This window comes from Sinocyclocheilus grahami, unplaced genomic scaffold (assembly GCF_001515645.1).
Source record: "Sinocyclocheilus grahami isolate Dianchi unplaced genomic scaffold, SAMN03320097.WGS_v1.1 scaffold293.1, whole genome shotgun sequence".
NCBI classification, from domain to species: Eukaryota; Metazoa; Chordata; class Actinopteri; order Cypriniformes; family Cyprinidae; genus Sinocyclocheilus; species Sinocyclocheilus grahami.
This window is the reverse complement of record NW_015505472.1, coordinates 980,163-992,130: the sequence shown is the minus strand read 5'-3', so window position 1 is coordinate 992,130 and position 11,968 is coordinate 980,163. Positions and strand designations below refer to the sequence as shown.

The 11,968-nt window shown below is 36.9% G+C and overlaps 1 protein-coding gene across 1 annotated transcript in view; it reads left to right on the top strand.

Moving 5' to 3' along the window:
• The first annotated feature begins 867 nt into the window (after nt 1-867).
• Nucleotides 868-11,968, top strand: part of LOC107600845 (interphotoreceptor matrix proteoglycan 1-like) — a 29,311-nt gene continuing 18,210 nt past the window's right edge. The window contains exons 1-5 of the mRNA XM_016292817.1: nt 868-1,447; nt 8,432-8,656; nt 10,319-10,485; nt 10,600-10,628; nt 11,010-11,038. Coding sequence (XP_016148303.1) covers nt 1,381-1,447; nt 8,432-8,656; nt 10,319-10,485; nt 10,600-10,628; nt 11,010-11,038 — 517 coding nt within the window. The 5' untranslated portion in view covers nt 868-1,380. The remainder of the gene's footprint in view (nt 1,448-8,431; nt 8,657-10,318; nt 10,486-10,599; nt 10,629-11,009; nt 11,039-11,968) is intronic.

The window sequence follows — 11,968 nt, the reverse complement described above, 5'->3', positions numbered from 1 at the left end:
AATTCATGTTAATTGATCGTTTCATATTATTCTGATGAATATACAATCTGCAGTGGAAAATCAGAAAATTACAACAACAACAAAAAATGCAGGAAAAGTATATTCATTAGTGGTCTCAGAATTTTGGAACTGCAACCATTACTAGAACATTTTGATGGCAAAATAATAATGTTGGCACACTAAAAAATAAAATAATTTACTATGACTGTAAAGTAATAGCAATAACTGATGTAACTACGGGCCTTTGGTAGAAAACATTTTACCATGGTTAATTTCAATATCTCTCAACCTTGATCTTAAAAATACAGCTTATTAAAAACTATCCTGTTTGTGGTTTTGTTTGATGCTTTTTAAATTTAACATATATAAAATTAATAGTAGTTTGTTTTTTAGTCCTTATATAAATTTAAAGCCACACTTCAAGATGCAGTGCAGAAGAGAGTTTTTTTTTTTAGTTTTTGTTTTGTTTTTCAGGCCACAAGCAAAATGAGCAGCTTTATTCAGAGCCTTAACTATGTAAAAAATGATTCAAATTCTTATTTCCAGAGGGGTTTCTGCTGGTTACAAACGGCCACCAGCCTGTTCTCATTATCTCTTGAAAGTTGGAAGTTCAACGTGCACGGTCCAGTGCTGTGGAAGGTCTTGAATGGATTTCGAGCTGCGGAGACTTATTTATGGCTATGAAATTTAATAAGCAGGGTGTGTGTAATCCTCTTCCCAGCTCAAGCAGTAGGCCTGGGGAATAACATGCACCACAAGGGTACGACAACACTCGCTCAGTACACAGATCTGGCCCCATGATCAGAGAAAGGGCAGAGCTTGCTGTCCCAAACAGGGGGAGTAGAATACAGCGTTTCAGCTTGGCAGCCACAAAAGCTGGCAGAGGGCTGAGAAACTTGTGTCGAGTGGGCCAGACTGAGAGAGACGGGTATCGGCCGGATTGGAAACAGAACAAGTAGGCAAGTCGGGTGGCTTGTGACCGAAGCAAGAAGGCTAGCAGATGCTGGCCCAGAAGGCTACTAACAGGATGAGGATAGTTCACCACATGGGCCCACAGGGATTAGGAGTCAGAGAGAGGTAAACAGATTAGTCTAGAAAAAGAGGCAGAGTTTTTAACCTCATCACTCCCCTCATACCCTGCAGAGCATCTTCCACCCACTCACACACTTGAGACCAAATCTGTACCCAAGAATCTGCACCATCTGTCAGGAATACCACCCAACTTACAGCAGTGCCCACAAACAGCCCCGTCCATGGAAGCCTGGACACATAATCGATGGAAATTAACTCTTTCACTCTCGGATGTGAGAAGTCGATACGGACTGTCTTTTCTTTCCAAATGAGCAACTTTACATCCAAAAGGACATAATCTACTGCAACATGCCATTGAAAACAGGATTATTCCTCATTCTGTTCTTGTTTACCCTCCAAGCCACTAGAATAAAAGGTAAGCCGGTGTTAGAATACCATTCTAATCCTGTTTTATTTAAACAAAGTCCTATAATTGAGCAAAAACAGGACATCCAGTAATGTACAATGCCTCAGAGCGACTACAGCCTGTGCGATTCCTCACACAATAGCATTTTCTGCCCTCGGTGATCGAATGAGCTTTTAAATATTTTAGGAGCCAATTTGCGAGGACATAAAAGAAACCCAAAGATTTTTCTTATGCAAAACAAAGCCCGATGACAAATCATTTGATCACATTTTTGTGGCAAGCATGCCATTATCGCTTCCTTTTTGGCACAATATGCTGGAAAAGTGCGTTTCACTAACATTTCATGCGGGTTCTGAATGCTTCTAGTCTGGCTACAGTGTTCAGAAGCTCCATTCATTAGCAGAGAGAAACAAAAGGCATTCTGTTTGTGGCTGTGTGGAACGCTAATCTTTTCTGGCTTGTAGCTTTGCTGTGGGGCCTCGCTCATCGCTTCAGAAGTACAGCTCAATTAGCAACGCCGCCCCTCATGTCTGCACATGTGCTCGGCAGGCTCATAGACAGCAGCGGGACACATGATCAAATCAGTCACCCTGGTTTATCTTTGAGAAATTGCACCACTGGCCCTACATCTGCTCATTTGCTATTTAACAGATGTGGTCAGATGTTTTGTGACCCAGAAACACATTGTTGAGACCCCTGTATCTCTGAGCGATCAGCTCGCTGTCTTCCACCACAAACATCTCTAAATTGGGCCACATGTGGCACTAGAACAGGGCATCTTTTGTGTGTGATCAAAATAATTAGACTGAAGGTCCAATCTGATTTGTATGGAAGCCCATTTCTGCCACTGAATAAAAAAAAGGAAAAAAAAGGTTATTGCGACTTTTTATCTCACAATTCTGACTTTTTCTCAGAATTGCGTGATATAAACTCACAATTGCGAGTTATAAAGTCAGAATTGCGAGATATAAACTCAATTCAGATTTTTTTTCTCAGAATTGCGTGATATAAACTCACAATTGCGAGTTTAAAAAGTCATAATTGTGAGATATAAACTCTCAATTGCGTGTTATAAAGTCAGAATTGTGAGATATAAACTCTCAATTGCGTGTTATAAAGTCAGAATTGTGAGATATAAACTCTCAATTGCGTGTTATAAAGTCAGAATTGTGAGATATAAACTCACAATTCTTAAAAAAAAAATCAGAATTGAGTTTATATCTCACAATTCTGACTTTATAACTCGCAATTGCGTGTTATAAAGTCAGAATTGTGAGATATAAACTCAATTCTGATTTTTTTTTTAAGAATTGTGAGTTTATATCTCGCAGTTCTGACTTATTTCTCAGAATTGCGCCTTTATGTCTCGCAATTGTGAGTTTATATCTCACAATTATGACTTTTTAAACTTGCAATTGTGAGTTTGTATCACGCAATTCTGAGAAAAAAAAGTCAGAATTGCGAGATAAAAAGTCGCAGTTACCTTTTTTTCAATTGCGTGTTATAAAGTCAGAATTGTGAGATATAAACTCAATTCTGATTTTTTTTTTAAGAATTGTGAGTTTATATCTCGCAGTTCTGACTTATTTCTCAGAATTGTGCCTTTATGTCTCGCAATTGTGAGTTTATATCTCACAATTATGACTTTTTAAACTCGCAATTGTGAGTTTGTATCACGCAATTCTGAGAAAAAAAAGTCAGAAATGCGAGATAAAAAGTCGCAGTTACCTTTTTTATTTTTTGATTCAGTGGCGGAAATGGGCTTCCATAGATTTGACACCAGGGTTTCAGATGAATTAAAACAATGGTGTAATTGTTACAGATTCAACTCCGATAGCCATATAGTAGTTTGCATGAATCTATAGTAAATGACTGACCACACTACTAAAATCAATTACCATTATAATGCAGGTACTGGTTGAATTTGCAAAAGAGTCTCATTAGAAAAACATTTTTGCAAACTCCAAAAAAAGCACATATAAAATACAATTTACTGCAGTTTCCAATTTAAATGAACAGTAGAACTCACACTTTTATTCCTTTTTCACACAAATTGTGATTACAAGCTATCAATTAATAAAGGTTTATTTTTGCACAGTTCCTTGCACAATACTATGCTATGATCCCAAAACAATTTTACTATAGTTCATGATTTGCAAACTACTACATTTTCATGGTTGCATCACATAAACATGTAGTAAACTTGCTCGGTAGCTCACCTGGTACATCACTGCACTTGTGATTTGGAGCACTCTGAGTCCCATAAAACATGAGTCTATTGCTAGAATAGAATGCTAGAAATCTTGTAGAAAAAAAAAGCAAACAAAAAAACTAAAATTACAGAAGTTTGCATCAGCAAATGTGTTTTTATCTTGCATGTGCTTTTGTTAACACTATTGGTTAGGTTTAGAGTAAAGTTTAGTGTAGGCAGTACAATATTTTCAAACGTGATAAAGCAGTAACCTTTTAGTAGCTATGCAGAGAAATCTGCTCATGTACACAATCATGTACTAAGAAATTCTGTTTTAGTGTGGTCTGATCGCATGTTTTATGAGATTCTCTTAAGCAAGATTACTCATTTGGCTTTAAAAGTTACCAGTAAAACATTAAAAACAAAGGTATGTGTTTAGCCTCCACTGTAGCTGCACTAATATCGCTAACGCTACTATTAGTCTACAAACTAAGCTTAAGCTAATCTAACATAATAACAGAGGTCTAGTGAAGCCTTGCTGAGCCAGGCTTAATGTTTTAAGAAGCTCTCTGAAGTTTAACAGCTGATCACACAATACTCTATTTTGAAAACATTTAGCCCATTTTAATGGAGGCCCTGTACCCTGCTTTTTGAATAACCTCAAGGTACGACATTGCTTTGATTTGAAATAGAGACCTACCATCTTTCAATTTCTCAAAAGGCATTGAAGTGGCTCAGATCTTATTTGGAGGGGACAAACAATTTGACTGTTTTTAATGGATCTGTGAGCGTTGCATCTAAGAGGAAATTATAAAGATTACACTATAACCGCTGAAGAGATAAGCTATTAAACTAGTCAGAACTGTTGTCATTTGATGCAAAAATATCCAGATGTATTTTGATACGAGCTATTAACTGTAAAAAAATGTTGATGCTTCATTACTGTAGTAATTAAATGCATCACTGTCATTTTGCGTTCACTATGACAACGACATGAACTGAAGTTAATGAAGTGAGCTTTGCTGTCATTCTAAAATCTGGACAATTCACCCTGAACTTCTCTAGTCTGTAAATACCAGTGAAACTCCAGGTGTAATTCTATTACGGCAATGACCGTAGATGCTGGTTAACTCTAACAGCTATCTCTGGCCATAACTGATTAGGTATGTCTCAATGTTTTTTTTTTCTCATACAATGAAAGTCATCGGGGTCCAATATTGTTTTAGACCCCATTGATTGTCATTACATGGACAAAAACAGCTGAACTATCCTAACTGCTGACATAAAATTGAGTTAAACTCTGAAAACTGAAACTGAATAATAATGAAAAATTATTGTATGATACGTTGAAAAAATGTAAAACAATGATGACTATATTTACAAGCATGACTTTTTTAATTTTAATGATCTTGAAGACTTTCTTTCAGCTTGGTCTTTATGTAAAAATTATGTGATTTCAATCAAACGCAATTAAGATCACTCTGGGGCGGATTTAGTGAATTGGGGGCCCCAGGCAAAATATAGGAATGGGGCCCTAACATTTGCACACATTTACCTAGATCAACCTTGAGGTTCCTCTTTTGTTGTGATGCTTGCTGCTGCACAATGATGCCCCATAGTAAAAAATCCTACAGGGGAAAAAAAAAAACACCTACATCACTTGAAACACTGAAAAATAGCATAGAGAGAATAACTGTTATTATTATTATTATTATTATTATTATTATTCTCTCTGTTATTTATTTATTTATTGTGGGTTTCATGCTGTCACCAACGACATTAAACACCATGTCTACACCGAACGCGAGCAGCAAAATACAGTCAAACCCATTATAATAAGTGACGCTGTGTACACTGGATGCGGCGTGGCGCGACACGACACGCCAAATCCCCGACAGTAAACTGATGCCGCCTTCTATTTATGACGTACTGACACAAAGTTAAAATGATTTGCAACGGTCACTTTGTCACGTCCAGTGTAGAGCTGTTGCGGTCCGGTATAGACACAGTGAGTGAAGCCGAGAGCAAGATATGCCTCGTCATATTTTCTGCATTTAGCGTTTGAATGGCCAGCACCTGCCTGGGTCTGTGCGACTTCATCTATGGCTTTTCTCTTCCCTTTCACAAACCGATCCATCTCCCATTCTAAGTTACGTCCTTTGGCTGTTTACGGTTTTATTTATTTATTTTTTCTGCTGATGGCCCGCGCACACCCCTGCAATACTTGTGTGCCACCCCTGGCGGGCGCGCCCCACACTTTGAGAACCACTGAATTATTATTGTTTATTAATTTAAAACAGGGTTATGTGGGTGGATTTTCGCATTGATCTGAACAAAAACTACAGACTGTATTATTGAAAATGAACATTCATTCTCTGCCAGTAGGAGGCGCTTTTGGAATGTCAGAAATATTGAATGAGAAAAGTGTGAAAAAAATATAGTCTATATTGACGAGGAAAGTCTACTGATGAGTTACCAGCATAAGCCTGTGTGCAAAGGCTGTCTAATTCTAAACCTTAAAATACATTTATTTTTAGTAATTTTAGCTACAAATTTAAATAAAACTGAAAAAATAATGAAAAGGTAATTATACATTTACACACCTAAGGATATCAACCAAAAAAGTAACTGCTTATGTGGTTAACTCTTGGTTCCTTCTCATAAACGAATAAGCTGCATTTAAAACAATTATAAACATAATACACACTGTTTCTCAATATTTAATTACAGCTTCCGATGATTAATATTTTCATCTCCATCAAGCAGGATACACAAAAAGCACGTTCAACTCGGACCAGGGGCGCCTGCAGGATTTCTTTTGAGGGTACGCACATAGTTATACATATACATATATCAAGAGCATGCTCACAGATGAGAACAACACAGTGTTGGATGAAGTGGATTAGAGTGCTGCACGGGCCTCAAATATAGGCCCTAGCCCGTCTTTTTTCCCCTTTTCCCAAAAAAAGCTTATACTACTGTTTCAGCTATTAAAATAGTTCAGCTTTGTATGTAATGAAAAAGTGATTGTATTTCATTTCATTTTTTTATAAAGTAAATTTAGAAAAACATTTGGAGCATTTTTTGTTCGTTAAATGTTAAAAGTTTTGTTTTTGTTTTGTTTTTTTTAAGTAACGGCCAGCGGCAGACAGTGAATTGATTCATAGCCTATGTTTGATCAATTTAGCCTTCTCAAATCATCACGACTTTCCTAAAATAAAATCTATATACTGTATAAAACAGTTCAAGCATATCACAATGTTAGTTTAAAATGTTTGACCTAGATAAATGTGCGCTGTTAGATGCATATCCAATCGTTTGTGCGGAGAGTGGAAGCTGAAGCGTGCTCTTCAGCACATGGAAGACAGCACAAACTGTAAAGGGTCTAGCTTTATTTGTGTGCACTCACAATATCAACAAAACATTGTGCTTTTATAAAGAAAACAAACGCTTTCTGCCGTCTCGGTCTTGAGCAGGAGCGCTTCACAGTGATGAACCTAAACTCAGCGAATTGCCTCACAGACATGATAAAAATTTTATAGAAAGCTTTAAATTTCTACTTTAAAATGAAATAATTCAAATCGAAATAGAAGCTCATTATATAATCCGTGCATTTCTCTCTAAAGGCACATCCAATGAGGAGATGGTGAGTAATTTTTTCATCACCATAATTGATGGATGTCTAAAATATAAAAATAAGGAAAAGCCTAAAACAGGCCTGATTATAATTAGTTTTATTTTATAATTCCGTACAATTAAAAATAAAACACAAATTATAATGGCATATATGTAAATCTTTGTCCTATAATTGTAGCCTATAGCTGCTAATATTTTCTGATTTTTATGTTGTTCTGTTCTCAATACCTTAAAATTGAAATGATTTGCTACAACGCAATTTTGTATGATATGAGAATTATTTATTAGCCTATTTTTTTTTATCCATGCAGCAAATGCTTTAGAAACAGCTTTAAAGTTACTTTATTGCATTCCAGGCGCTTTTAAAGTACTTTTCACTATACATTTTACAGGTAGCTTGAATGTAAACATTGTCATGAATTCGTTGTATTCCCATTCGTAAAATAGCCAACAAATTAATTGTAGGCTAACCCGATCTCATGAAAGTGCATATAGCACAATTTTCTGCTTCTATTTGGTGTAATATTTATATGCAGAAATTGACTTTGGCATGCAAAAGACTGATACATTCATAATTAATGGCATGGCTGGTTCAGTCGACAGAAATACGGGACACACAGGCCTATAATAACTGCTGAAATGTTTGCGGGACTAATCTGAGGTCAGTCTGAGTGCTCATGGTACGCACGGTGCGTACAGCCGTACACCTGCAGGCGCAACTGACTCGGACGGTTGTCGTGGTAATAAACACCGTAAACAGCAACCATTCGTGTGTCAGCGCTTAATGCGCATCTCCTTTATGAAAAGCATTTTAGGGGGCCCTTGGCTTTTGAGGGCCCAAGGCGGTTGCCTATCTTTGCCTAATGGGTACGTCCGCCCCAGAGATCACTACAACTGGAGAGCAGACCTTTGCGACTCTTATCTAGTGAATGCGCTTAACATCTGCCAGGATGGTGTTATAACCGACTGCTTGACTTAGGCCTAAATAATCCAATTAAATGTTCATTCAGTAGACTAATCATTGACTTAAAGGGTTTCAGATGGTCTCCGAGCGAGCGTAATTACATGAAGTGTAATTATATGATCCATTGGCTTACTGTTCTCAGGTAAAGTCAATCCTGCTCTTCTGAAACAATTAATACACGCTGTTGTTGTGACATTTGCAGAACTCACTGCTGACGACTGGATTCTCGGGATCAGAAATGTGAAGTACAGGCACTTCCTGGAGACTCCACAGCCAATCAAACAGCTGACAGATGGCAGAGATTCACTTTCTCTAGATGCGCATCGAGCTAAGAGATCAGCGCTGTTTGGTACGGGGGTGAAAGTCTGTCCTCATGAGAGCATGGCAGAGGTCATCACCAGCCATAAAGCTTACTACAAACTAAGAGGTAGGACAACATCTACCTTGAACACCACAAGGGACAGAGCCTTGAGCATCAGTGCCAAATTTGGCAACAACACCTCAGATCCTCATAAATCATAATTAACTTCCCAATCATTCCAAGCCTTCTGAGAGATGAAGGATCATGCAAGCCAAAAAAAGAAGTGGCTCTGAGCCAAGTGTAGATAAATGTAGTGTACGTTTTTAGGCTTGCCTTCTTTGAGTGTTATTGTATAGACTTTTCTATCTTGCTATATGTGGTAAGGAAAGTAAAACCAAAGTAAATAAAAAAAGAAATTGAAATTAAACATTTTGTTTTCAATATCTAATATAATTCTTAACTTTATAAATATATATATATTCAAAAGTTTTTTTTGTATAAATTGTATACTTTATTCAGCAAGGAGGCTTCAAATTGATCAAAAGTGACAGTAAAGACATTTATAATTTTACAAAACATTTCTATTTCAATTATATGCTGTTCTTCTTAACTTTCCCACAACATTGACCTTAATAAGAAATGTTTCTTGAGCACCAAATCAGAATTATTTCTGAAGGATCATGCGACACTGAAGACTGAAGTAATGGCTACATCTACATTAAAATAGAAAACCGTTATTTGAAATTGTATTATATTTCACAACATTGCTGTTTTTTTACTGTATTTTCTAAAAAAAAAAAATAATAATAATAATAATAATAATATGCAGCCCAGGTGAGCATAAGTGTAAGCATTAAATATGAGCATAAGAGACTAATGTTTAAAAACATTAAAAAATAAATAAATAATAAATAATTATCATTGGCCCCAAACTTTTGAATGGTAGTGTAACATGACCTGTACATGACTGTGAATGCAGCTCTATAAACAAAGTGGAAAAACCCTTAACAATACAGTCATCATTTACTATAACCCTCATGTTGCTGTATGACTTCTGCAGAACACAAGGGAGTAAATTATGACAACAATGTCATTTCGGGATGAAGTGTCCCTTAAAGAGCTACCTGATCAAATTATCATGAGATCACGTTGGATCAAAGTAGTTACAAATAAAATGAGATATTTATAAAAAAAAAAATTTTTTAAAAAAGGCTTTTGATGGTGTATCCTGATGTAGTCAGGTTGATTCAGTCATATTAAATAATATTTTTGCCCTGAATGAAACCAATTAATTTAGATAATACCACTTTGTAGTTAAAAATAAAATGAGATATTTATATAAAAAAAAATTTTTAAAAAAGGCTTTTGATGGTGTATCCTGATGTAGTCAGGTTGATTCAGTCATATTAAATAATATTTTTGCCCTGAATGAAACCAATTAATTTAGATAATACCACTTTTTAGGGGAGGGGATCACCTGACAAAACATTTTTACACTGAAGCAGATAGCATGATATTAAATTACTGGTACAAACAAGCTAAAGGTGAGGCACATTTACCTGTCAGATGCAGTTAAAAGATACTCTTAATTAAATGTCCATAATAACCGTGTTGGCAAATGAGATAATGGAATCAAATGACTGCATGCTAATCTCATCTCGGTCAGCGGTGCAGATAATTAATTTTAAGTGTCCCGGCATGTTTTATCAGGTCTTTGCTGTTAGTCCTCACCATCTCCGCTCAATTCTCTAATGACCTTCTCTAAATAATTCCCATGATATTAAACAGTTTGTCAAGAAGCTGTGTGGGAGGCCTTCCGGATCTTTCTTGACAGAGTTCCTGACACCATGGAGTACCAGCAGTGGGTGTACGCCTGTCAGAGAGACTCGCTTTGCATGGAGGATCTGGCCCGAAATTTTAGTAGCAGACAGGAGCATCTTGACATGGTAGCCAGTGTGAGTAGCTGCTTGTGTCCGTTGCCAATTCAGTCCTTTAGTCTTGCCAATACAGCCTAATTGTGCCAATACTATTAAACTGAAAAAGGCTTTTTCGTAAATTCTCATTTACAGAGAGTGAATGCTCAAGATGAACAGGAGAGGTAAGAATCCCGAAGATGATCTTGAATTCAAGATTTCCGTATTCATGGTATGGCGATTTACTTGTCTTCATTTTGGGCCCAAACCCTTCAGATTATCTAGAATGAGGTCACTTGACTAGCAGGAGATTAAAAATCTCAGCCTGTCCTTTAAAAAACAAATTTTGTTCATATTTGGTGGCCTAGCTAAACACTGCTCTCTGACCTGATCCACTTTAATAAGAGGGATCTGTGCCCAGACATATTACACTTGGGTGTTAGAGCCACACAAACATACTCGGGCTTATATGCAGTCAGCCCCTTTATCGGGAACAATGAATTTTATTGCATTTATCATTCTCAAATTGATTCATACCTTCTTGACAAGTTTTCAATTATTTTTAGGGCTCTCACACCTGCACCAGGCGAGAAATGTAAGTCCTCACCATCCGAATGAGTTAAAAATCATTAAGTATCAACCTGACAGGCCAATGATTAGTATGGTTTTTTGAGCTATTAAAACAGCCTTGGAGTCCTTCAGTCCCAAAGGGAACATGAGGGCTAATACAGACAATCAGGTTAATACAAGTCCATGCAAACCAATTCCCTTCGTAATATCGGTCAGCTCTGAAGGTGCTGCAGCAAGCTATGCTGCAGTATTTGAGACTGATGGGACACGAGCCATAGGTGAGACAGACTCCACTGATGAATATGGCATAGAGGGAGTCCTAAACGGCATGGTGGTCAAGGCGCTAAGTGAGGACACATCACTTCCTGTGGACGTGCTTTCCCTTACTTTCGAACCAGGTACACAAAATCAATACAATCAATATAAGAGCCCTAGACAGACTGCAACTAGAGACAATTCTCTGAACCAAGTGACTCGCCAAACCCTGAGGCTTCTAATCAAGTGACTGAGAGAGAACAGAAGACATTAGCCTCAATACCGGTACATCTATATCCAAATTTGAAAAAGCATAATTAATCACTTTTTGGCACTAAATTCTGCACTTTTGTCTAAGAACATTCCACTTCTGATCTTACTGATCAAAAACTGTCTTTACTAACTGCTGATCAATGAGCTCTCTAACCAGCATTAACCAAAGCTAAACACTTACTCTATTGCTCCATTTGCCCATAATACAACAGAAAACACAAATGCTACAACATTCAAAATACCTGGTACTCGTCCATGGAAAAACACTCCACTTCCACTCTGTACCATTACACTCATAAACAACATGTACAAGAGTGTTAGAAACATGGAATTTTCAGAACACCTCTTGGCCAATCATATTACACTTTCACAAATAAGTGTGGTGTTGTTTTTATTCAGATAATATTTTGCAATACCCTGTTTTTTT